Below are 23,564 nucleotides of genomic sequence, written 5' to 3' on the forward strand. Positions count from 1 at the left end.
AAAATTTAGACAGTAACCAACTACCAGAAATTGTATCTACAGCACTGCAATGAAAAGGGTACCAAACTAAGCTCTGCATACTAATTTTGTGGACATGCGCAGTAGCGACATTTTGTGTAAATCATTTTAAAGATGGCGCTGCCCAGTGACTTCATCGGAACGATCGCAGATGACGACGAAATATCCGTTGCCTCAGAAGACTCAAGTAGCGATGAGGAGGTAATGTCAATGCCACAAGAATACTGTTCATGGTATCGTTTTTTTAGTTTTTTTGCTGTTTGTTTTGGAAGAGGTAAACAATAATTTGCTAACGCTTGAAGAGTGGCGTAAAGTTTTATCACGTGGCTTGGCTACGTGCACGTTTCACATGTAAAGAGTTCTATTTCCGACACATACGAGAATTATCACATGTGTTACTTGAAATTGAATTGAACTGGAATTGGAAGTAACAATTTAATTAATAGAATGTCAAATTGCATGGTGAAGATAAGGTGTTATGAATGTGATTAATCATGTTAATTACTTTAAATTGTTTCATTTTTCCACTTGTATTTTTGTATAAACAAAATATGAAAATAAATAATAAATATGCCTAAAGATAATATTATGAAATTATTATTTAATTAATTATTACTATTAATTATTATTTTAACAGGAATATGGTAACTATTTTGGTTCAAAATCAACATCGTAGTTAACAACAGAATTTGAAAGGACATTTGTGTCCCGTCACTTTTTTTTTTAACTAAGGAATTTCTCATGTGAGTAATAGCACGCAGTATCTTACTCAACTCAAGTAAAACTTGAGTTGAGTAAGATACTAAATTATTTCATAACAAGTTTTTTTTTTTGGTCATCAAGCGCTGATCCGCAGGTACCAGCCAATTGAATTGACGACCTGTCGAGCTGCGGCCGAGTTGGACTAAACCATTCTGTAAAAGGGGTGTTATAATGCCGCACTGCTTGGGACATTTGTGACTGTGGCAAAAATGGAGCAAATCTGTTGACTAGCTGTCAAAATTGTATGTGTTTGACCATTTCGCCCTTTACAATTCGAGCATGGTTACATTATCGCAACTAGTTAAAAAGTGGTGGCAAGATACAGAAATTTTTCCCTACTGAACTCTGTATCTCTGATTATAAACTTCACTCTCTAATGGTTTTAGTTAGAATCTGTTTGTTGATTTTTAAAAGAGAATTGAATTTTGTTACATTTTACATAAATTTCATTCATTTCAAACAGGCCATCAAACCCAAGAAGTTATCGAAAGTGAAGCGTCAGAGGAAAGGCCAAGAGGATTTCTCACAGGATTTCTTCTTCTCCGAGCGAGCATTAATTGAAGAAAGTATATGGAGTCCCAATATTATGAAGACGTTGAAGCCACGAGGCCACACCTTGATCGGTAAAACTACGTCCCTGGAGCAAAAGATCGCTAAGATTAGGGATGACCGGAGAAAAGTGAGGCTCAAACTTGTTTTGTGATGATTTTTTGTTTTGTTTGTTTACATGTAATCAAAAGAAAGTATGAATTGCAATATGCCTCAAAACTATCCTGACTATAGACCCAATGTACTCACATGCGCCAATCTTGTCTGCCATTTTGGGAGTAAAAATAGTGCGCAAACATGCACAAAAGATTTGACTCCGAAATGATGGAAATTATAGACGCATCCCCATTTAATATGCAAGGGGTCCTTGTTATGCACAAAGAACAGCTATCGTCAATAGATCTGCCTCATTTTTGGCTCAGGGATAACGCTCTTTAAAAGTGTGACGTCATATGCAGGGGGTCTTTGTGAATACTTCATGAAGAAATTACGTGTATAATTTGTTTTTATACTTTTTGTAGCAAAGTCAGTAGATGATAAAGAAAGAAATTAAACTTTATTTTACTTAATCACTGAACAATTTATCTAAAAGGAGAAAGAATCTGAGGCAGTTTTGGCGGAGGCAACAGATGAGAAGGAGGGAGCAGAAAACACAACACCGGTAGTCGATAACCTGGACAACGCTGTCGATGATGATGACAATGACGATATTGAGAATGGGTTAGAGGATTTACAATGGGATTCGATCAGAGTCAAAGCAACCAGTGAGAAAAGACTGAAAAGGAAACAGAAACAAGGTAAGAATTCATTCAGTCAGTTTAGATAATGGTTGATCATCCACTGTAATTCTTTACACATCCATAATGGATGATTAGGTCACTCTAATTCCTTACCTATCTATATTTTAATAGGTGTTACATTTTGTATCGGGGATAAAAAAAAAATCAATTTGTTTTTAGCATTGCACTGATGTGTATTAAGCACCTAGTATATAGCATGGTATACTTCATACTTTCCCCAGTTATGTGGCAGGGTGTGTGGAAAGAAAAAATAAACAGGCAAATCACTCGGGAGGGATTCGAACCCATGACATTTGCATCGCTAGAAAGATGTCTTTATACAAGACTTTCGATCTAGCCTGGAGGCTAGAGGCATACATATTAGGCAGGTTGATACCGATGATAACATATTGAGCTATCAAACAAGTGCAATCCAAGATTCTCCAAGTTTAAACTGATGCAATATTTATACATTACCTCTCTTATATTAAAGACTTCACAAAAAATCTTGTTTTTTGTGTGTGTAAACTAATGAGTAGCTGGGTGATGCCCAACTTACTTTCTAGAATTCCTCCTTTTTTGAATTTATCATTTTTAAAGAAAGTTTTTTGAATCTTGTTAATTTCAGCGGGGGATGATTCTGATTCTGATGATTCTGAGACGCAGAAGGCCAAGTTCTTTGCTGATGTTCCTGAGCTAACTGGCTACAGCAGTTTCCAAGAGATGAATCTGTCCAGGCCACTACTCAAGGTATGCACTTGACGTTTGTTGCGTTAGAGACTGATGTTAATGTCATGTACCATTCCTATTTGATGTCTTAAAGAATAGAACTCATAGTTTCCTTTGTGTTTTCATCTTCAGGAGTGAACCCCCCACAATTTAATGTATCCTCTGTTGTAATCATTTTCGATTACCTGGGGTGCAACATATGTCACTCTTAACCAAATAACTCTGATGTTTCCAAAGTTGTAAGTAGACTAATATTCACTTGTTGACTGTCATAAACTTGCCCCAATTTGAATTGCTGAACTCTTGCGTAAAGTTCAGATGCATTACACTTGCTCAAGATAAAGCAGGGCAACTACTTGCTTCGTTCTGGCTCCTCGCCCGTCCTAGTTGTTCCCAGGTCCAGGACAGTTCATTACGGTGACCGGGCCTTCTCACACATTGATCGTGTTCTCTGGAATCAAATTACTCAGTTCCATCTTGATCATTGGTTCTCTTGAGACTTTCAAAACAGAACTGAAGACACTGCTCTTTACAAAGCATACTGTGTCGTGTCTATTCTTAAAAATTAGTTTTCACAATGTTTACTATTAATTGTACATCTATTTCATAGAATTTGCGCTTTACAAATCTATACTCCTTTTCTCTCTGCAGGCAATTAGTGCAATGAACTTTGTGATGCCGACCCCGATTCAAGGCAAAACTATCCCCATGGCTCTACTTGGAAAAGACATCTGTGCTTGCTCTGCTACTGGAACTGGTAAGTCAATTTGACAATGCGTGAAATACTCATTCTGAATCTGAATCATATAGTTGGCAAAGCATCCTATTGGAAACATCACACCAACTTTTTGTAGAGAAAAGACGATGAGGACATTTCAAACTTAGACGAGGGAGAAAAACCCCTACAGGTAAAACCCACACAGTCAGCAAGGCTCCAGACTGGGTATCGGGTATCAATCCGGGTATTGTTTGTCAACAAGGGGCATTAAAAGGAATCTTAAACAAGTTACAATGGATTGTTTGCAGACTTCTTTCACTGAAACTTCATCTTTTCCTGTATTAAACAACGAGTTACAGTTTGTTTGTTTATCAAATAATAAACCACAATGGAAACTGATTGGGTCAATCGTTAATGATTTGTTTGTTTCTCTAACCCAAAACAGGTAAAACGGCAGCCTTTATGTTACCTGTTCTGGAGCGGCTTCTGTACAAACCTAAACAACTCACAGTTACACGCGTTTTGGTTCTGGTGCCCACTAGGGAGCTGGGTGTACAAGTACATACTGTGACAAGAGAACTGGCGCAGTTTAGCAATGTAGATTGCTGTCTCGCTGTCGGTAAGTTGAAATCTCAAATTTGTCAAGCATTTCCATTCAAGTAAATTTGCTTGAAAATATGTAAAATATTTATATGTGTTACACAATCCTTGTTTCAAGAGAGTGCCTTGTTAAAATTGTCAACTAATTTATTCAGCTGTTTATGGTGTAGCTCCTTAAAATGTGATCTCTGCATTTTAGTAAAACATTCTATAACTTTTTCAAATATAAATAGGTGTAGTTTACTGATATTATTATTGTTCATCTTCACAGGTGGTTTGGATGTGAAACTCCAGGAATCTGCTCTGAGGAAAGGCCCTGATATCGTCATAGCAACACCAGGTCGTCTAATTGATCATTTACATAATGCTCCTACCTTTGACCTGAAGGATGTAGAAATCCTCATCCTTGATGAAGCTGACAGGTATGAACACCCAAGAATGCTCGGTGGAAATTGTAGATAGGGATCTTTTTAACATTTTAAATTTCGGATCGAGAGTATAGACCTTATGCATTGACGTCATCCAGCCGCCATCTTTGAGGTCAAACGGTGACGAATCAATCGAAACGCACATAGATTGGCCAATGAACAACCTCCTTTTGACCTCAAGGCGAGGGCGCCCGTACTGAAATGACGTCACATGCATAAGGTCTATTGCCCTCCCTCTTTAAAAGTAGTACTTAGTGTGTACTTATCATTGTGCATTCATAAGATGTTTACAGTCTTCTCTCTAACCAACCTGGGCCTAATTTCATGGCTCTGCTTATGAATGTGTTTTTTTTTCCCAGGATGTTGGATGAGTATTTTGCTGAGCAGATGAAGGAGATTATCAGGTTGTGTTCACGCAGTCGCCAAACCATGTTATTCTCAGCTACCATGACAGATGAGGTAAGTCATTCATTCTGACAATAGAGCCATTGTCATGGTTCAACATTCTTGAGTTTCTTTCTTGCATTTCAAACTGTAAACTAACCGATGTTAAAAGTCTGGCTCTTTTAAGTACGCATTTGATCTCTAAGGAACATACAAGCCAAATATTACATATAAGTGATATTCATCCTACTACTTCTATCTTAAAGACACTGGACACTAATGGTTATTGTCAAAGACCAGTCTTCTCACTTGGTGTGTATCAACATATGCATAAAATAACAAACCTGTGAAAATTTGAGCTCAATCGGTCGTCAAAGTTGCGAGATAATAATGAAAGAAAAAAACACCCTTGTCACACGAAGTTGTGTGCTTTTATATTATGCCTGATTTCGAGAATTCAAATTCTAAACTTGAGGTCTCGAAATCAAATTCTTGGAAAATACTTATTTCTCGAAAACTATGTCACTTCAGAGGGAGCAGTTTCTCACAATGTTTTATACCATCAACCTCTCCCCATTACTCGTTACTGAGTGAGGTTTTATGCTGATAATTATTTTGAGTAATTACCAATAGTGTCCACTGCCTTTAACTGCTCCTTGATGAAACCTTGAATTGATAGTTTTGTGATACATCTGTCGCATCTCATTTGAAAAACAACATGAAAGAATCTCGTTTGTGTATTGCTACATCAATTTGGCTTATGTCATAATATATCTTCTAATCATTTGAAACTTATTTCTTCATCCTTGAAGGTTAAAGATCTTGCAGCTGTGTCCCTGAATAACCCAGTGAAGCTCTTCGTTAACGAGAATACCGATGTAGCATTCAACCTCCGCCAGGAGTTCATCCGTATCAGACCGAATAGAGATAGTGATAGAGAAGCTATTGCTGCCGGTAAGACCAGGGCCCGATTTCACAAAGCCGAAAATACTGATTTGCAAATTTCTTTGCTAAGCAAAAAAATAGTGGGGCAACAGTTGCAGCAATGTAAATCTTATGGAATTTTGGCTGGTAACCAGATTGTTTTAAGCAAGATTGTTCTGTGCTTAGTAGGTTTTTATGGCAACATGCCTATAAAATTGGGGCCAGTTTGTTTTTGTTAGCACAAACCTTACTAGATTCTATCTCCATGCAAAGTTTTAAATCCTTATTGAGAAAACACTGGATATTGTACCATTTTATTAGATGATTACCACATGGCAAAAAAATAACACAAAACAATGATACTTGCTATTAGAGAGAATTTTTATAGTTTAATTTCTTTTTGTGTTGCAGCATTGTGTTGTCGGACATTCCATGATCACTGCATCATGTTTGTACAGACTAAGATTCAAGCCCATCGTCTTCATATCATCCTGGGTCTATTTGGACTCAATGTAGGGGAGCTTCATGGCAATCTCTCTCAGGCACAGGTAAGGGCCCAATTTCATAGAGCTGCTAAGCTCAACATTTTTGTAAAAGGCTCATTTTAAATATTATAAGTCTGTTCGTGTGCACTGCCATTTTGTCTGTATGGCAAATTTTCTGACCGATGCTACTATTCTCTTTCAGCGTTTGGAAGCTCTTCGACGATTCAAGGAAGAGAACGTTGATGTTCTGGTCGCTACGGATCTTGCTGCCAGAGGTCTTGATATTGAAGGAGTTAAAACGGTAAGATCAGCTGAGATCAATACTGTTGTGTCTTTTAAACATAGTTGGTACAGAGTTTCATTTCAGTAGAGCAATCGAAATGCCATTTTTTCAAATAAAGTTTTTTTCTTCTGGTTTTGTTTTTGTAGATTATTAACTTCACTCTGCCTAATACTCTGAAACACTACGTGCACAGAGTAGGACGAACTGCTAGAGCAGGCAAAAGCGGACGGTAAGTGAAAAAGATCATGAATAAGTCATCAACTAACCCACTATAAACACCTGCAGCTTGACTTGCTATAGTCCCTCTTTCGTTTGTATTTTCAAACTTTTTGGCAGCAGCTCCCATTGGTTTTACACACACTTTCCAACTGGGGCCTTTACCCACACGGGTTGCATTTAGTTTATAGTGAAGCGCTTAGGGACATGTTTGATTTCTATGTGTTATGCGCTATATAAGAATGGTTAATTATTATTATTATTATAGTGCCATGGTTTGAATATACTGACCCACGCAAACAAACACAAACTTGTTATGACCTGTTATTATGAGAATTTCTGATTTTCATGGAGAGTTTGTTGGACTGATTATTTGTTGTCTTTATAAGTTTTTGTTTATATCTTATTCTACAGAGCTGTGAGTCTTGTAGGAGAGCGTGAGCGAAAACTCTTGAAGGACATTGTGAAGAAGGCTAACAACCCGGTGAAAAGTCGTATAGTTCCCCAAGGTGAGATGTATTTCCATCTTCATTGTTGTAGCCTAAAGCCCGGTTCATACTTCATGCGAATGCGAAGCGAATTTGACTTGAATTTGACGTCACAACCCTCCTTTCGCAACGATATTTGCAAGTGAGTCGAGCAGAGTTGAACTGCTGCGAATATTCGTTGCGAATTTTGTGACGTCAACATTCACTTCGCATTTGCATTCGCTGGAAGTATGAACCGAGCTTTACTAGTTAAAATTATATAGGGCATCTCAGGGCTCAAAATTAACATTTGACCACAGGCCCAGGCCAGTGATTTTAGCATCAAGCCTGTAAACTCATAATCGGACGAGCGCCCGTTGGTTTTTTTTTTTTCAATTGATTTGTGTAATATATATGTGAAAAAGAATCGAAAAAAAGTTCTTTCAACTCTGTTGAGTATTGAAGTGCTCATCCTTTCTTAGTGCTTGTTCAACCAATTTTGATTCTGGTCGTGTAAACTTAATTCTGGTCCAGTCAACATTTTGAGGTACAAGCCCTGGGGTCTTGTGAATTTTCTCTCCAAACTCGAGCCCTGCAGATGCATGGCTCAAATTCTTCAAAGAGAGTAAGAATGTCAGGATCAAAATGTTTTGATAACGTTAACAATTCTGTTTCTCTTTGAAGATGTTATACAGAAGTACCGAGACAAGATCATCAGCATGGAGGACGACATCGAGGAAGTCATGCGTCTTGAAGAGGAGGAGAAAGAGATGAGAATAACGGAGCTTCAGATGCACAAAGCAAACGCCATGTTGGAACATCAGAGGGAGATCTTCAGCCGACCGAAACGAACATGGTTCCAGACGCACAAGGAACGCACGATTGAACGGGGTAAGTAGATTTTACCAAACTCTTCCTAACTTAGGATTAATCTAAGGACTTAGGACAAGTTAAGTTCGGTACTCTAGAAGTGAGGATGCATTGAACCCATCCGTGTCTTGCATAATGCACGTAATAGAATCCAGTGCACTCAGCGTAAAATGAAGGGGTTCACCCCGGTGCTTTGATTGGTTGCGCCACAGCCCCCTGTAAACATTACATGGTGATATGTAAAGAAAGAGGTTTCATACTTCATAACGTAGCACATACCTTGTAGGAAAAATACTGAGTATTTTGGGATAGCCATTGGGTGTGATTAAGCTCTATGAAAGAAGTGAGTATTGTTATTGTTGTTATTAATATCATTGTTATGTTATCTTTCCAGAGCACTTGACACTTAATCCAGAGAAAATTAAGAAATCCAAGAAAAAGGCAAAGAAACAGGAGAACGATGAAGATCCAGTAAGTAGACATTTTAGTTTCAAGAAAATTTTGTTGCGAGTCTCATCATTATACTCCAAATTTACTAGATAAGTTTTGTAGAGTTTCCATAATCAACTTGTTGTAATGACAATTTATTTGTTTAAATAGTTAATGGTTTGACGTTTCGACCCTAACAGATTCTTTCTGTAAGGCTAAAGACTCTGCGAGAAAGACTTTGTGAGAAAGACTCTGCTAGGGTCAATAATAATTTAATTGAATTTATATTGCGCTCTCTCCAGGACCAGCCTGTTCGAGGGCGCATTACATTAAAAAACGTGAGGCCATTAACTATGTTTTGCATCCATAGCATAGGTCCTGTTGATTGGTAAGCAATTTGCAACAGCTAATTCTATTTTCTTATTTAACAATTTTTTGTCTTCCAACTTTAGGTTGATCGTCGAATGCAGCGTGAGGTTGAGAAATCTCAGTTGTTTGCAGCGAGGGAAGCCAAGAGGTCTAGGAAGACTAGCCTGATGAAAGGGATCAACACACGAGAGAAAATCACAGGTATAAAGCTTGTATTAAGAGTTAAACCTTTCTTTAGGGCTAAACATTAGTATATTTTGCATCACAGGTCAAGGGTCATGTTTTTTTTAACCTGATATTCTTTAGAGCAAACCGATTGAAACCTTCAGTTTTCAACTATCGGTTCTTTTCAGAATCAACACTACTCAAAAGAGATTTAAGAATGGTGCTACCGCAAACTTTAAAAAAAAACTGATACTAAATGCTTTTTGCATATTGGACACCTGCTGTTTTAAATACACATTTGTGATAAGTCTATGTAAAGATTAAGGTCAATAGTAGGTTTTAAATAGTGGCCGGTATATTTGTATGGAATGTTCATTCTCTTTTGCTTGTAGAATTGATTGTGGCAAATAGATTTGGTCTTATTCTGGGGTTGATTGGATGGCGCTAAATATGCATTTTTGTATGCCTTGCACTGCTGCTTTCTTTCCCCTTTGGTACCCAGCATTAATTGTTGGATCTATTTTTGAAAAAGTTGTTGCTGTTATGAAGCACATTGACAATGATCAGTCTGCATAGTTGTCCAAATTTGATTGTAGAAATCTGATCTATAGACGATGTGACCTATGATTACATTCAAACTGCCCTCTGTTGACAAAACACTGTAAACGTCATGTTTCGCCGGGCAAAAAGACGCGTAGTCATGGTAAGATTGCATACACTTTCTAGCTGGCTGCCAAAACACAAAGGTTTTGCATCGGCGGTATGCACGCGAATCATGTTATGGTTTTCGAGGGACGTCAGAGGTCACATCGTCTGTAGGATGTGATACAATTAAATTTCTTAGGCCTGGACAATATTATACTAATCAAAACATTGAGTTGTCAACCCCAGATTCTTATCAAAACCACTACTACTCAAAAGAGATTCTCGCCAGATTATACTCCCACCGTGCAAAGGTTCAAATCCTACTTATCTGCATAGTTGTCCAAATTTGAAAGACGTAGTTTCCTTAAATTTTCTTGTGAACTCGATCACTATGCAGGAGACTCAAGAGCCTCCAGTAATAAAGGGAAGAAGCAGGGTGGACAGAAGTCATCATTTGAGCGAGAGTTGACGAGCACAAACAAAAGATCCGTCAAACAGTTCCGCAGCAAGTGAGTAGTAAAAACAACCAGGGGCCAATTTCAAAGAGCTGCTTAAGCAAAATATTTGCTTAAGCATGAAAATAGCTTGCTTGTTTTACACATGTTACTGGCCAAAATGTCATGCCATATACATTGCTTGTGACTGGTATTTAGCTGTTGTTCACTTAGCATAACAATTGAGTGGAGTCTTGGCCGGTAATCTGATTTTACTATGCAAGGATTTTTTATATAAAACCACTCCGGATTTACAGCGATATCTCAAAAACATGAATACCTTTTGAAATTTTCACTCGTTAGTTTTATTGTGAACATCTACATTTATAAAGGATTAGTACAACCGAACGGTTCCAAAAAATAAGGGTATACTTTGCCTTTAAATGGTACTAAAACATTTTATGTTTCTTTATTGTTTATAGAACTCATGAAGCGAGGAAAGAGCAGCAACAAGCCCAGAAGATGTCATCTAAAACTGGAAAACAAAACAAGCCCAAGAATAAATTCAGCAAGAGAAGGAAATAAAAAAGAGTTCCTTCATGTATTTTCAAACAGCCGTCTTAAACATTCTATTGTTTGCATTGGTTTCTTGTTTTACCAGATTCCTTTGATCCTCTTTGATATGAATCCCATTTAAATAAAAAGTTATGTTTGGTGGGTGTTGAACCTTACACTACTGTTTTACCTCTTGATTCATCAAGTTAATTGGGAATATGCAAAACAAATAATCACAATGTTGGACTGTTAGTATATTAATAATGGACATTTGTGTGCTGCCAGCATGCTCCATTTTTGACACTCGTCGTTTATGGGACCCATATTTTATTTCGCACAACACCTCACAGAAGTTTTATTAGCATAAGCCGAAATAAAGACAGTTTGTAGATGTACTTCTTGAAATGTCTTGTTTTGAATAGCAAGTTTTATTTATGTATAGCTTAACAGTGCTATAATCTTACTGGCGTATAGGGAACCAGACAAAATGGCTGCATAATGTGCAGGGTGCACCCAATAAACAGAGAAAAAACAATCTCGGCCTCATTAACATTTTGTAGGCCCTCAAAATATTCTATTGTAGACAGAATTGAGAGCCCAAGAAAGGGATAAGGTATAAAACTTTCACCCAATTGTGACCAGGGGTTGTTGACTTTGAACTTGAGGTATTTTGGAAGACTAAGGCACCTGAAATAAATAGTACTATTTGCCGTAGGGGTATGGAAATTTTTCAACATTGATGCTCGGACGTTTGGAAAATTACACAGATGTCGGGGTGTTTTCATTTTTAGGGAGAATAGCTCGATGTGCCCTGGTGGGACCTGGTGGGACTCTCCATATCAAATTGAGGATAATAGTTCAAGAGTGAATAAATAATGTCCTCTTTACTGTCGGAAAAAGCTGCAAGACTTTTAAGTATTTTTTGTGTAATTTTGAATATTTAGCATTTTGCACTATGCTATGTCAGTTTATTTAATGGGGTGCAACCAGATTTTCTCAATGCATTGTTCAGAAAACAATTATGAAGACTTTAATTAAACAAATAACTTTACATCAAACTTCAAATTTTGTTTTGTAATCATGCTTGGTTACTCTTGCAAAATAAACGTGAACAATTACTTTTATCTATCAAATGTGTCTTTTTGAACTGTTTACAAATTTGTTTTTTAACTTCTCTTAAAAAATGGCCTTGCCCATTTAAGATAAAAAATTGTCTGTCAGATTTGTTCTTGCATCGTAAGTCAGCACTTTATTTTACATAATATCAACTTAAAAATTGCCATCATATTTGTCAAGGTTTAACCCAAGAAACGACAGAGTGAATTCCCAATCTCTGGGTTTTTCAAGATTTTATTTTTCATGTCATTAAATGCGAAATTCAACTGAGAGGGTTTCTTTTAAAAATCCTCTTCAAAAAAATAAATTCCTTCACATTTGATTTTAGAATTGGTTTTATTTTTAAACTGGGATGAGGTTTTTGTTTTTTTCAAATCATTTTTCCATGAGTAGACACAATTCTGAATCAATTAGCTTGATTTTATTACAAAGTCAATAGTGACCTATTTGCTTTTTTTGCTAGACTGCGGATGTTTTTTGTATAAGGGGTGCGCTCACACCATGATGATAATTGATTCTTATTCCTCCGCTCGTCCTTTGCTGGTCCCCATGTACGCGAATATCAATACAGCAACAGTCGTCTAGTGCCAGCGAAGTGCTCGCCCGTTCGTATCGTGGCTATTTTATGCTTATTAGTTTAGGGACATCATTTATTTGTTTTCCCGCATATCTTCCGGACCAAAAATCATTTAATTTGAGTTTCAAGCTATGGTTTTGATTAATATTCAGTTAGAATATACCTATTTATATATTATTTTGAATTGTTTGAGCTTCGATGTTAAAATATTAAGATTTCTCTGTCAATTTAAGGGTTTAAGCCTTGCCCGAACGAGCGTATGGTTACAATTTTTATCAAATGGCGTCGTACGGTGCAAAAATGGCGGAGGCCATTTTCAACAGTTTGTCGGGTAAGATATAAAACCGTTGTATTTCACTCTTAATTTATCACAAAATAATAAATGAAACCTCAGGCAGTTGTATAAAACATCAGGGATCTATTTCATAGTAAATTCATGAATTGGTAAATTGATAATGACCTTAAATAATTGTTTTATGTCGCAACGCAAGGGTCAACAGTCATGAATTCCTAAAACAGTCGCCTTGCACACACTGTAGAAATACACGTTGAGATAAGGAAAAATAAACAGTCGTGAATGTGTGCTGTGGTAACGTATGGCAAATGCAACCACTGCAGTACTGTTTTGCACGGGTCGTTGAGTTTTGTTGCGAGAAGTAGTGTTGTAGTGAAGTAATCTGAAGTTAACGGCTGTTCGATTTCATTCAACCAATCGATTAGGCTTGGGATTTTGTTGGAGGCAATTTTAAATGAACAAAATAAAACAATAAAGAACAAAATGTATGTCAGTGTCAAAGAAAAAACAAAACAAAAAAACATTTGAGATAGGAAAGTACATTCATTTTTCCAACATGTGAACTTTTTAGGAAGAGTTTCTATCCTGCCACCACTTTTTCACAAATTTTTACATAAGTTTCTGTATGGCGCCACCACTTTTTCATTGGATATGAAATAATATAGTTATATAGTATCTATTTTGGAAAAGTTTCCTCATGGCGCCACCACTTTTTCATTCGATATGAAATAATTTAGTATATAATTTACCTCAATGAGATATCCCTTTTTTTAAAAATGAGTTATAAAGTGGTGGCGCCATACGGAAAGTTAAAAGTTATCCTCTAATACCTCAAAGAGATATCCCTTATTGTAAAAATGAGTGGAAAAGTGATGGCGCCATACGGAGAGATTGTTAATGCTAAATTAGAAGCGGTTCTAAATTCATAACCATCATGAATGAAAAAGTGGTGGCAAGATATGGAAACTTTTCCACTTTTCATGCCATGAATTGCAAAGATCAATTAAACCATGGAGGAAGGAAATAATTTCTTCACATATTAAAAGTTAGTGTACACAATTTAATATATATTATTTAATTCAGAAATATGATTACAGATAAATCCCCATGCTCTCCTCAATAAAACTTCAATGTTGAATTTGTTGTTATGAACATTGAAAGTGAAATTCATCTTTCAAACCATAAAATCTTTAGAGATAAAAAGTAATTGTTGAGGAAAATTTATTTTAAGGAGACGCAAACTATACCATACATACTTATTCTTAAAGGCTGCTTATAAATAAATAACACCCAATGACCCAAACATGATTTTTAAGGGAGAAATAATTGTCCTAAGATGGAAATTCATCAATAAGGTTGTTGCGTTGCAGCATTTGTGGATTTTTTCATGACTTTTTTTTAAATTTTAAATCTTTAAACAAGATTGAAAGAAATTACTACTGGGAGAGAAAACTTAAAACTGAAAAAAAAATGCTCTTGCTGAAAATATAAAGGACAGATAGGTACCACTTGGGCCTAATCTTGGCTCGATTAAGCAACTAAGATTCAACTGTTTTAAAGACGTTCCTGAAAAGGAATCATCCATGATCAGAGTTATTGTTTTAATATTTAATTTGATTTGTTCAGAAACTTTAACCTTTGCCCTTTTAATATCCCCTGCAGTGATGGACACCAACCAGCAGGCAACTTGCCTGATGGAGGGACAGCCACAACATGTTGTGCAGACAACGGTCACAGGTAAGAAATATGATACATCATCTAGACTGAGGAGCGACTGTCTGTCTGTGCAGATGTCTTCTGTGCAGGTGTCTTCTGTCTTGTTAAAAAGTTCCCAACAAAATCCTGGAAAGAATTTTTGTTAAATTCAATATACCACAATATCATTTTTGTTTGAAATTTGTTGTTTTCAAATCTCATAAAGAGAAAAGAAAATGTAAAAATAGCATATATATACCTTTAAACAAGGTCACTAAAAATCAACCTGAAAATATAATTTACAATCCAAGATAATCTATCACCGATGAAGGAAATTTCTCCGTTGCTGAAACTCGGGAAAACAAATTTTAACAAGTAAAATTTTAGGTTTTTCAATACAGGTACTGTTTATATTTTTGTCAAATAGTGTGTGGAGAGGATGACGTGTTTCTTTGTGGTAAATGCAAACGTCGCTTCGTCACCATCAACCAGTTCATGAGTCACAAGCAATCACAATGTGTTATGCCGACCAACGTCCATGTACCTCACGGGCATCCCATGATGCAACAGCACAACAGGGGTCATTCCTATGGCAACCTGGGTCATTCTCCGCATATGCAGGTTTCGTCGGAGGTTGTACTTGGGGATCAAGGGGTTCCGATATCCAACTACACCAATATGGACCAGTATCAGAATACCGTCTTGCAGAGACCTGCGATGGCTATGCCTGCTGGACCCTTCCTAGCTCCACATTCTCAGATGGGTATAGGTAAGGAAATTGTTGTTTTTTTTGTTTTGTTTTTACAAAGTCCTGTCTTTGTTTTTACAATCTATGTGATGAGTTGGTTATCACAGTTGTTTTGGGATTTTTAAGTGATTTATCATGCAGCAAGCATTGAACTTCGTTCTTGGAGGGGCATGCCATGAGGAAAATGTAAATTTGTATTTGAACTTTGCAAAGGGCACCACAGCATAAGTGCAGGGCATCATGGCAATATACCCTTTATATGTAAATTGCACATAGCGTGTGTGCACTAACATTTTGGTTTTCAAAATGAGGGAACATCACGTTTTTTTGTATGCAACTAATGGCTGCGTGACGCAGACACGATTGCTATAGAGTGAATGTAATAAGAATTATTATGGGAAGGGTCTATTGCTGCGGGTGCCGATGGTTATTTTGATGCCTGAGATGTAGTGACTGAAATCATTTATGTTGTTTCACATTTCCTACTCAGCCACTACAAATAACCAGACCTACACCCATGCAAATAGTACACCACACATGGGATCCAGTACTATCACCTTGCAGCAACAACAACATCAGCAGCAACAGCAACAACAACAACAACAGCAACACCAACAACAACAGCAACATCCACAGCAACATCCACAACAACTTCAACAGCAGCAGCAGCAACAACAACAACAACACCATCAACAACAGCAGCAAGTACAGCATTCAGTCCTCTTGCAATCGTCCAACGAAACCCTCCCAACCACTTTCACCATCATGCCCAGCGCTCTTGATCAACCTAAAGAAGTTGTCATCCCTCCGAAGCAATCGCCAAAACCCAAGAAGCCACGCCAGCCTCGGAAGCCCAAACCGTCTCCAGATTCTCCGAAGCCTCCTCGGCGTAAGCGGCAGGTTCACCTCTCGCCGACCGGTGGAAAGATATCAAGAGCGCCCTCTAAGAAGGTTCACAAGTGTCAATATTGTGATAAGACATTCCCCTGGAACCATGAGCTTCAGAGACATCTTAGATACCACACGAGAGAGAAGCCATTTGAGTGTCCGCTCTGTAAGAGGCAATTTGCTGAGAGATGCACTGTAAGGAAGCACTTGATGACCCATAAGGACCTGTCGAAGAAACTTAATGAAAATCTACCAAAGCATCATGTAAGATATTTCTTAATACCTCCTGTGTTTTTATTTTTTTGTCTCTTAATTTGTAATTTAACAAGGTCACACAGTAAGATGTGGCCTTGTTTCATCATTCCTCTTTTGTAACTTCAATAAAATCATCTCTTTCTTTATCACTGAGGCCAAAAAGCGCCCTCTCTGAGGTAAAAAGAGGCAAATAATTGGATGATAGCTGTTCTTTGTGCATAAAACATGCGCATAACCTCAGCGTCCCTGTAGCATTTTGTGGTATGCAAGGGGTCTATAGTTAAAATCAGGCACATAAAATATGAATTTGTTGGGCTGAAGAAATAATAATTTGTCAAAAATTAGTTGGGCCTAACAAGTAACAGATTTGGATCAGGAAGAGATAAATCTTTACTTAACACTTATTGCCTGCTGAACTTATATGACTTGCTAACTCTCATAGTGTTATTTCTTTCTCCTTTTTCTACTTTGATAGCAATGTCCACATTGCAACAAGATGTTCGTTGGATCCTTCGATCTTCACCAACACATGAGGAGTCACACAGGAGAGAAACCCTTCAAGTGTGAGATCTGCAATAAATGCTTCTCTCAGAAGTCTAATATGAAGACTCATATGATGAGGAATAAGAGATGTTCTACCATCAGAGCTGCCATGCAGGAAGAGGTAGGTTGACTCTTAAGTTGGTTAGGGTAAGGGTTGGGGTGAGGGGTAGGTTAGTGCCCTCTTTCTTAGCTACCATCAGAGCTGCCATGCAGGAAGAGGTAGGTTCACTCTTAAGTTGGTTAGGGTAAGGGTTGGGGTGAGGGGTAGGTTAGTGCCCTCTTTCTTAGCTACCATCAGAGCTGCCATGCAGGAAGAGGTAGGTTCACTCTTAAGTTGGTTAGGGTAAGGGTTGGGGTGAGGGGTAGGTTAGTGCCCTCTTTCTTAGCTACCATCAGAGCTGCCATGCAGGAAGAGGTAGGTTCACTCTTGTTTGGGGTTAAAGGCACTGGATACTATTGGTAATTGCTAAAAATAATTGTTAGCATAAAAACTTACTTGTTAGCGATCAATAAAGAGATGTTGATTGTATAAAACATTGTGAGAAGCGGCTCCCTCTAAAGTAGCGCCATTTTCGGGAAAGAAGTTATTTCTCACTAAAATATTTGAATTTGATTTTGAGACTTCAGAATTAGATTTTGAGGTCTCGAATTCAAGCATCTGAAAGCACACAACTTCGTGTGACAAGGGTGTTTTTTCTTCCATTATTATCTCACAACTTGAATGACTAATCAAGTTTTCATAGGTTTGTTATTTTGTGCATATATTGTGCATATGTTGAGATTCACCAAGTGAGAAGACTGGTGAGAAGACTTTGACAGTTTCCAAAGGTTACTAGTGTCTTTAAAGCTGGACGGGAGAAAGTGAGAGATGGAGATATTTGTTTGAATTAATCCTTGCAATCCATGCAGGCGATGTAAAACCCTTACAACTACTCAAAAGTCTGGTTTAATATTTACTATCCCAACTCAACAATCCGAGGGGAGTTAGGTACAGAAATCTTGTATGAAGGTGGTATCTCGATTCTAGGCTGGTGAAGTTTTTGGTTTCTAATACTTTTATCTTAATTGTTGTTTTCTCTATAGCAAGCGCAAGAAGAGGCTGCAAAGGAAGGTGATGGAGATGAAGAAGGTAATTATTTGGGATTTGAGGCAGACTATTTTAGCCTTTGAGAAATACTCTGCTGGGGTTGAAATGTCAGATCATTAAATATGTTTTGCATTGAATAGTGTTGTATGAAAGAACACTTCTTCTTTCACACCAGATGTGATAGAGGGCATACCTAGTACAGCCGTCGATTTCACCAAACTCATCCTAACTTAGGATTAATCTTAGGACTTAGGACGAGATAAGTTCCCTATCTGAAGACGTAGGACGCATTAAACCCATCCTATAAAGTTAGGACGGGTTACTCGTCCTAGCTCGAGATAGGATTAATTCTAGCATTTCGTGAAATCGGCCGCTGAGCACTTAAGAGCTGTTGATGACACCCTTTGTTGTAATGTAGTTTTAGGGAGAGAGGTAACTCTAGAGAAAGAGGTAATTTTTCAGACAAAAATTTTAATCTGAAAAAGACTTCAGGCATGAAGCCTTTCCAGGCGTCTGTAAAACACACATTTTTATGCATCAAGGGTGATATTTCGTTTCATTATTCTCTTTCAACTTCGATGACTAATTGACCCAAAATTATCACAGATTTGTTATTTTATACATTTGTTGGGATGTATCAAATGAGAATACTGGTATGTGACAATACCAAAAGTGTACCCTGCCTTCAAATTAGGTTTTATTCATTGTTTTATATTTTATGTTTTTTTCATCAGATGGAAGTCAAGATCATACAGAAAAGTCACCGATTAAACTACGCAGCAGAAGGGAAGAGCAAAAGTGAGCCATTTTAAACCATTTCATTTTTTTTTGCTGTCAAGGGTACTTAGGTAGTTAACATGAATTAATAACATATGATGATCCTCGAAGATAAAAATCGACTATAAACAGGCATGTGAGACCTCCTCTTTTCTGCTGATTTTCTCTTTTTTTCTTAACCTTTTGCATAAAGTGTAGGAATATTATCTTTTTCTCTTTTTTTCTTGCCCGCTTTTCTCTTTTCCTTTTTTTTTTTCATGGATAGTTACTCACATGCCTGTATAAATAGTTAACTGGCGGGTACAAACATGTACAAAATAATAATAATAATAATAATAATAATAGAAATAAATATGGCTTCTTATATAGCGCTCAGGTCCGTCACAAAGTGACACTCATGGCGCTTCAACATTATTACCCCTGGTCACTGGGCCTTAAATCATTCCGTAAACCATCTCGGCTCTTAGTAGGAGTGTTGGCTCTGAAAAAGCTGGTGTTGTCTCGATGTGTTGAACAATATAATCTGCTCGTCATTTGGAGAATGCTTAACTGCTGGTTGTGATGCAGCTTAAAGGCAGTGGACACTATTGATAATTGTCAAAGACTAGCCTTCACTGTTAGTGTATCTCAACATATGCATAAAATAACAAACCTGTGAAAATTTGAGCTCAATCGGTCATCCAACTTGCAAGGTAATAATGAAAGAAAAAACACCCCTGTCACACGAAGTTGTGTGCGTTTAGATGGTTGATTTCGAGACCTCAAGTTCTAAATCTGAGGTCTCGAAATCAAATTCGTGGAAAATTACTTCTTTCTCGAAAACTATGGCACTTCAGAGGGAACCGTTTCTCACAATGTTTTAGACCATCAACCTCTCCCCATTGCTCGTCACCAAGAAAGGTTTTATGCTAATAATTATTTTGAGTAATTACCAATAGTGTCCACTGCCTTTAAGTAGAGCTTGAGGGATGCATACTTGGGTAGGAAGTATCGCATGGTGTGAAGGATAAGAATAAACTAAAATAAGAGTAGACTTGTGGGTACAACCATGTCATAATTCTTATTTGAGGGAGTGTTGGCTCGGTTTGGTCTACCCTCTCAAAAGACAGTTATTTCTTGGTTTTACCTGCAAGTTTACTATTATTTATAGTTTATTCTTATAATTGAACATATTTTAATTTCTTGTTAAAATATGTTGACTTTATTGCTTCACAGGGAATTTACTTGCCAGAAGTGCAAGTCTGAGTTCACAAGCCTAGAGGAGCTAGGCCAGCATCTTACCAGCACCAGGCATCATCACAGCTGTCCATTCTGTAAGAATGCCTTCCCGTGCCAGCACTTTCTTAGACGTAACCTCTCCACCAAGAAGACACGCAAGGGAAGCACCTTTCAGTGTCGTCGCTGCCGCAAAAACTTCAGTACTGCTGCCATCTTCAAGGTACACATGGCTAGCCACGCCACGGCCAGTCGACCTCATAAATGTGATCAGTGCGACAAGTCCTTCAAGAATCCCGATAAGCTTGCAAAGCACAAGAGGCTAGTCCATGGACCAAAGAGAAAGCTCAAGTGCCCCTTCCGCAACGTCTCGGATTGCAAGAAAGAGTTCAAGAACTTTGCATCTTTACGTATCCACATGGTGTCGCACAGCGGCGTGAAGCCCTTCAAATGCCCGCAGTGTTCCAAGGCGTTCACGCGAAGGCCTAATCTCAACGAACACATGCTAACACATTCCAACGATTACCCAATTCGCTGTAGCAGGTGCAATAAGGGCTTTGCCTACGCCCGTTATCTGAAATTCCATCAATGTCCGATGTGGGCCCAGTGCCAGGACGCCGTAAACGCTACCAAATTATCAGACATTGACGATTCTCAAGAGTTGGACGCTGAAGACAAATCAGACACACTTGATCAGAGCGAGCACATAAAGAAGATCGGGAACCGCTCAACGGCAGACATTGAGAGAGATCTACAAGCAATAACGTCACAATTACAGAGCCAGCAGACGCATTCCATCGTCCAGGTGGCCGTTCCGATTTCTAATAGTGATGAGGTGACTAGTGAACAGATAGCAACAGCTAACGCTACGGCCATTGCTCTACTGGACATTGGCCAGATGGTGGAACAGAGTCAAAACCAGGAAAGAATGAATAATATGGCGCAATAATTATTACTTCCAAGTTCAGAAATCATCTGATGGTTTTTTAATGGTTCCAAGAGTTGTGTATAATTGTTGGAACCATTCTATCCCAACCCTTCATTTAGTCATTACTTGTATATTATTGCACTGACAATATGAAATGTTTTGTGATTTGGCTTGAAGTTAGTGCTGTGTGTGTTGAAAATGAAAACCATTTTTTTTATAGATTAAGAGCAATTGTTGTCTTAGGACAGCGTCATTTTTTTTAATGGGAGACTTTGGAACATTAGTTGGCAGCAGACAGACAGGTAAATTTCCACTGGTCATGTAGTTCTGAGCTTGCGCATATTTCGATTGCAATGGATTTACCTGGTATGTCTGCTGCCACCTAGCATCCCGAAAGTCTCTCATTCGATATCTCTTGTCCCTTTTTTCCCCCAGACCTACATACAAAGCACGCCTTTAAATCAGGACCCAATTTCATAAAGCTTTTGCGTAAACACTTGCAAAGCTCAGACAAATCTTGCTTAACAGAAACTGGTTACCAGCCAAATTCAATGAAGTTTACCGTGTTACTACTGGTGCCCACTTTTTATTTTGCTTAGCAAAGAAACTTGATATAAGCAGTATTTTCTGCTTAACAGCTTTATGAAATTGGACCAAATGCCTGAAGATTGTGGTGCGTCAAGTACAAAATTATCCCACTTTGGTTCAAAACATTACAGCAAAAAGCTGGGGATGCACACGCCAGGCAATTTATTGAAACTATTTCTGAAGCAAATGAAGGGTGATTCTTTGAGGTACTGATTTAGTTGCTATTAAAGGAACAAGTTGCCTTGGATCCGGGACGAGTTGGTCTTTAAAAAGAGTTTGTAACAGTTTTTTATAAAATGCATATGATTGGAAAGATGTTTTAAAAGTAGAATACAATGATCCACACAAATTTGCCTCGAAATTGAGTGGTTTTCCTTTTACTTTGCGAACTAACACGGTCGGCCATTTATGGGATTTAAAAATTTGACTCCCATAAATGGCCGACCGTGTTAGTCAACGAGGTAAAAGGAAAACCGTGCAATTTCGAGGCATGTTTGTGTGGATCATTGTATTCTACTTTTAAAACATCTAACCATATGCATTTAATAACGGTTACAAACGCTTTTCAAAGACCAACTCGACCGATCCAAGGCAACGTGTTCCTTTAAATACCCTTGTACTCATAAAATTGTCCTACGTTTCTAAGGGTCAAATATTATGAATGATATTTAGAGCAACGTTTTAGATTAAGAGTTGTGTTGTGAGTTGAAAGATTCAGATGGTTTGATCAATGAATATGTTAATTCATGGTAATAAAATTATCACTGAAGTGAAGATTTTTTTCTGGATGCATCTTGATTATTTTCTCGTCTTGTAGTCAATTAATACAGGCCTGGAATTACACGCAGGTCATGGCCTTGCTTGGTGCACCTTCAAAAGTTTCCCATTGACTTAAAGATTTTCCAATGGAAGTGCCCTACCCGCAAAATGAATTGGCCTTGCCCTTCCAAAGATGAAATCCCAGGCCTGTACATGTTGTTAGTTATAGATGAAAGTAAAGCTAAAATGGATTCTCAGCCACATCGTTGATACACAGTAAAGCCCGAGTCACACTGCAGCAATAACGGAAACGATCACGCCGCAAAAAGAACGCATTCTATTGGTTGAAATGCTCCACTCGGAATACGCCCACGCTCATTCAACCAATAGAATGCGTTCTCTTTGTGTTGTGATCGTTTTTGTTATTGCTGCAGTGTGACTCGGCCTAAACACTCGAAAAGATTTTCATTGTATTTCTGTTGAAATTATAAGGGTCCTCAAAAAAAGTTAACTTTAAACGTTTGAATTTTTTGAAGGTGTTCAAACTCAAAACCAAAAATAAGTACAAATAAAATCTTTTGTACAGAGACTTGTTTCCTTATGTATTTTATTATTAGTCAATTATGTAATGTACACATAGTTTGAAACATCTGCATAGTAACCCCAAAATTAATAATAGAAATATATAAAAATTTATCATGGAAGAATAATAATTATTAAGGCAACAATGGTGCATATAGTCATCAGTAATCTCCACTTTAAACTGGAAGATTTATGTGGACAAGACAATGCGTATAAAATCTTACTATTCTTGGAAGACAGTTAAACACTTTTTCCAAAGTATAATTTGTCTAGAAAATTACATTGATGAATGACTGTCATTTCCACAATCTGTGACAACACTTGGCTATGGCTAAGGTTTTATCATCCATTTTTAAAGACAATTGATTAGTGTACATGCTTTGAGTGCCTCAAGGAGCCACAGTCAAAACTATAACTTTGAAGGCTACACTTTTGAACCCATTAATTAATTTCCTTAAAACAGAAAGGTAAAACTGGCTTTATACTCAATCTTATCAACTCATATAAGAGACAATAACCTACTTGACAATATCTCAACCCCTAGTGTTCTTGTTTGAATTGCTACAACATTTCATTTCTTTTGGTTTCTGAAGTATTTAACATTTTTATTTCAAGTGATACTTCTAGCAGCCAGGATGCTGCAATCTTGGTCAGGCTCCTGAACTTCACAGAATGATTACCATGCTATTTCACTTTGTATCA

General features: G+C 37.6%; 2 protein-coding genes across 2 annotated transcripts; both read left to right on the forward strand.

Annotated features, from left to right (window-relative positions):
* Positions 1 to 58: 58 nt before the first annotated feature.
* LOC139934865 (probable ATP-dependent RNA helicase DDX27) lies at positions 59 to 11,922 on the forward strand. The gene is made up of 18 exons (XM_071929280.1): positions 59 to 219; positions 1,244 to 1,459; positions 1,922 to 2,126; positions 2,737 to 2,858; positions 3,489 to 3,594; positions 4,001 to 4,174; positions 4,427 to 4,577; positions 4,943 to 5,042; positions 5,780 to 5,921; positions 6,303 to 6,439; positions 6,579 to 6,677; positions 6,806 to 6,888; positions 7,290 to 7,384; positions 8,027 to 8,233; positions 8,607 to 8,683; positions 9,094 to 9,211; positions 10,218 to 10,329; positions 10,737 to 11,922. The coding sequence occupies exons 1-18, from the start codon at positions 133 to 135 to the stop codon at positions 10,837 to 10,839; spliced, it is 2,334 nt and encodes a 777-aa protein (XP_071785381.1). The 5' UTR covers positions 59 to 132; the 3' UTR covers positions 10,840 to 11,922.
* Positions 11,923 to 12,604: 682 nt separating this feature from the next.
* Positions 12,605 to 21,863, forward strand: LOC139934864 (zinc finger protein 341-like). Its single transcript, XM_071929277.1, has 8 exons — positions 12,605 to 12,833; positions 14,460 to 14,534; positions 14,920 to 15,261; positions 15,731 to 16,392; positions 16,859 to 17,047; positions 18,010 to 18,055; positions 18,748 to 18,811; positions 20,006 to 21,863. Exons 1-8 carry the CDS (start codon positions 12,782 to 12,784, stop codon positions 20,952 to 20,954), a joined length of 2,379 nt encoding a protein of 792 aa, XP_071785378.1. The 5' UTR covers positions 12,605 to 12,781; the 3' UTR covers positions 20,955 to 21,863.
* Positions 21,864 to 23,564: the final 1,701 nt, after the last annotated feature.

The sequence above is a fragment of the Asterias amurensis genome, chromosome 3 (genome assembly GCF_032118995.1).
Source record: "Asterias amurensis chromosome 3, ASM3211899v1".
NCBI classification, from domain to species: Eukaryota; Metazoa; Echinodermata; class Asteroidea; order Forcipulatida; family Asteriidae; genus Asterias; species Asterias amurensis.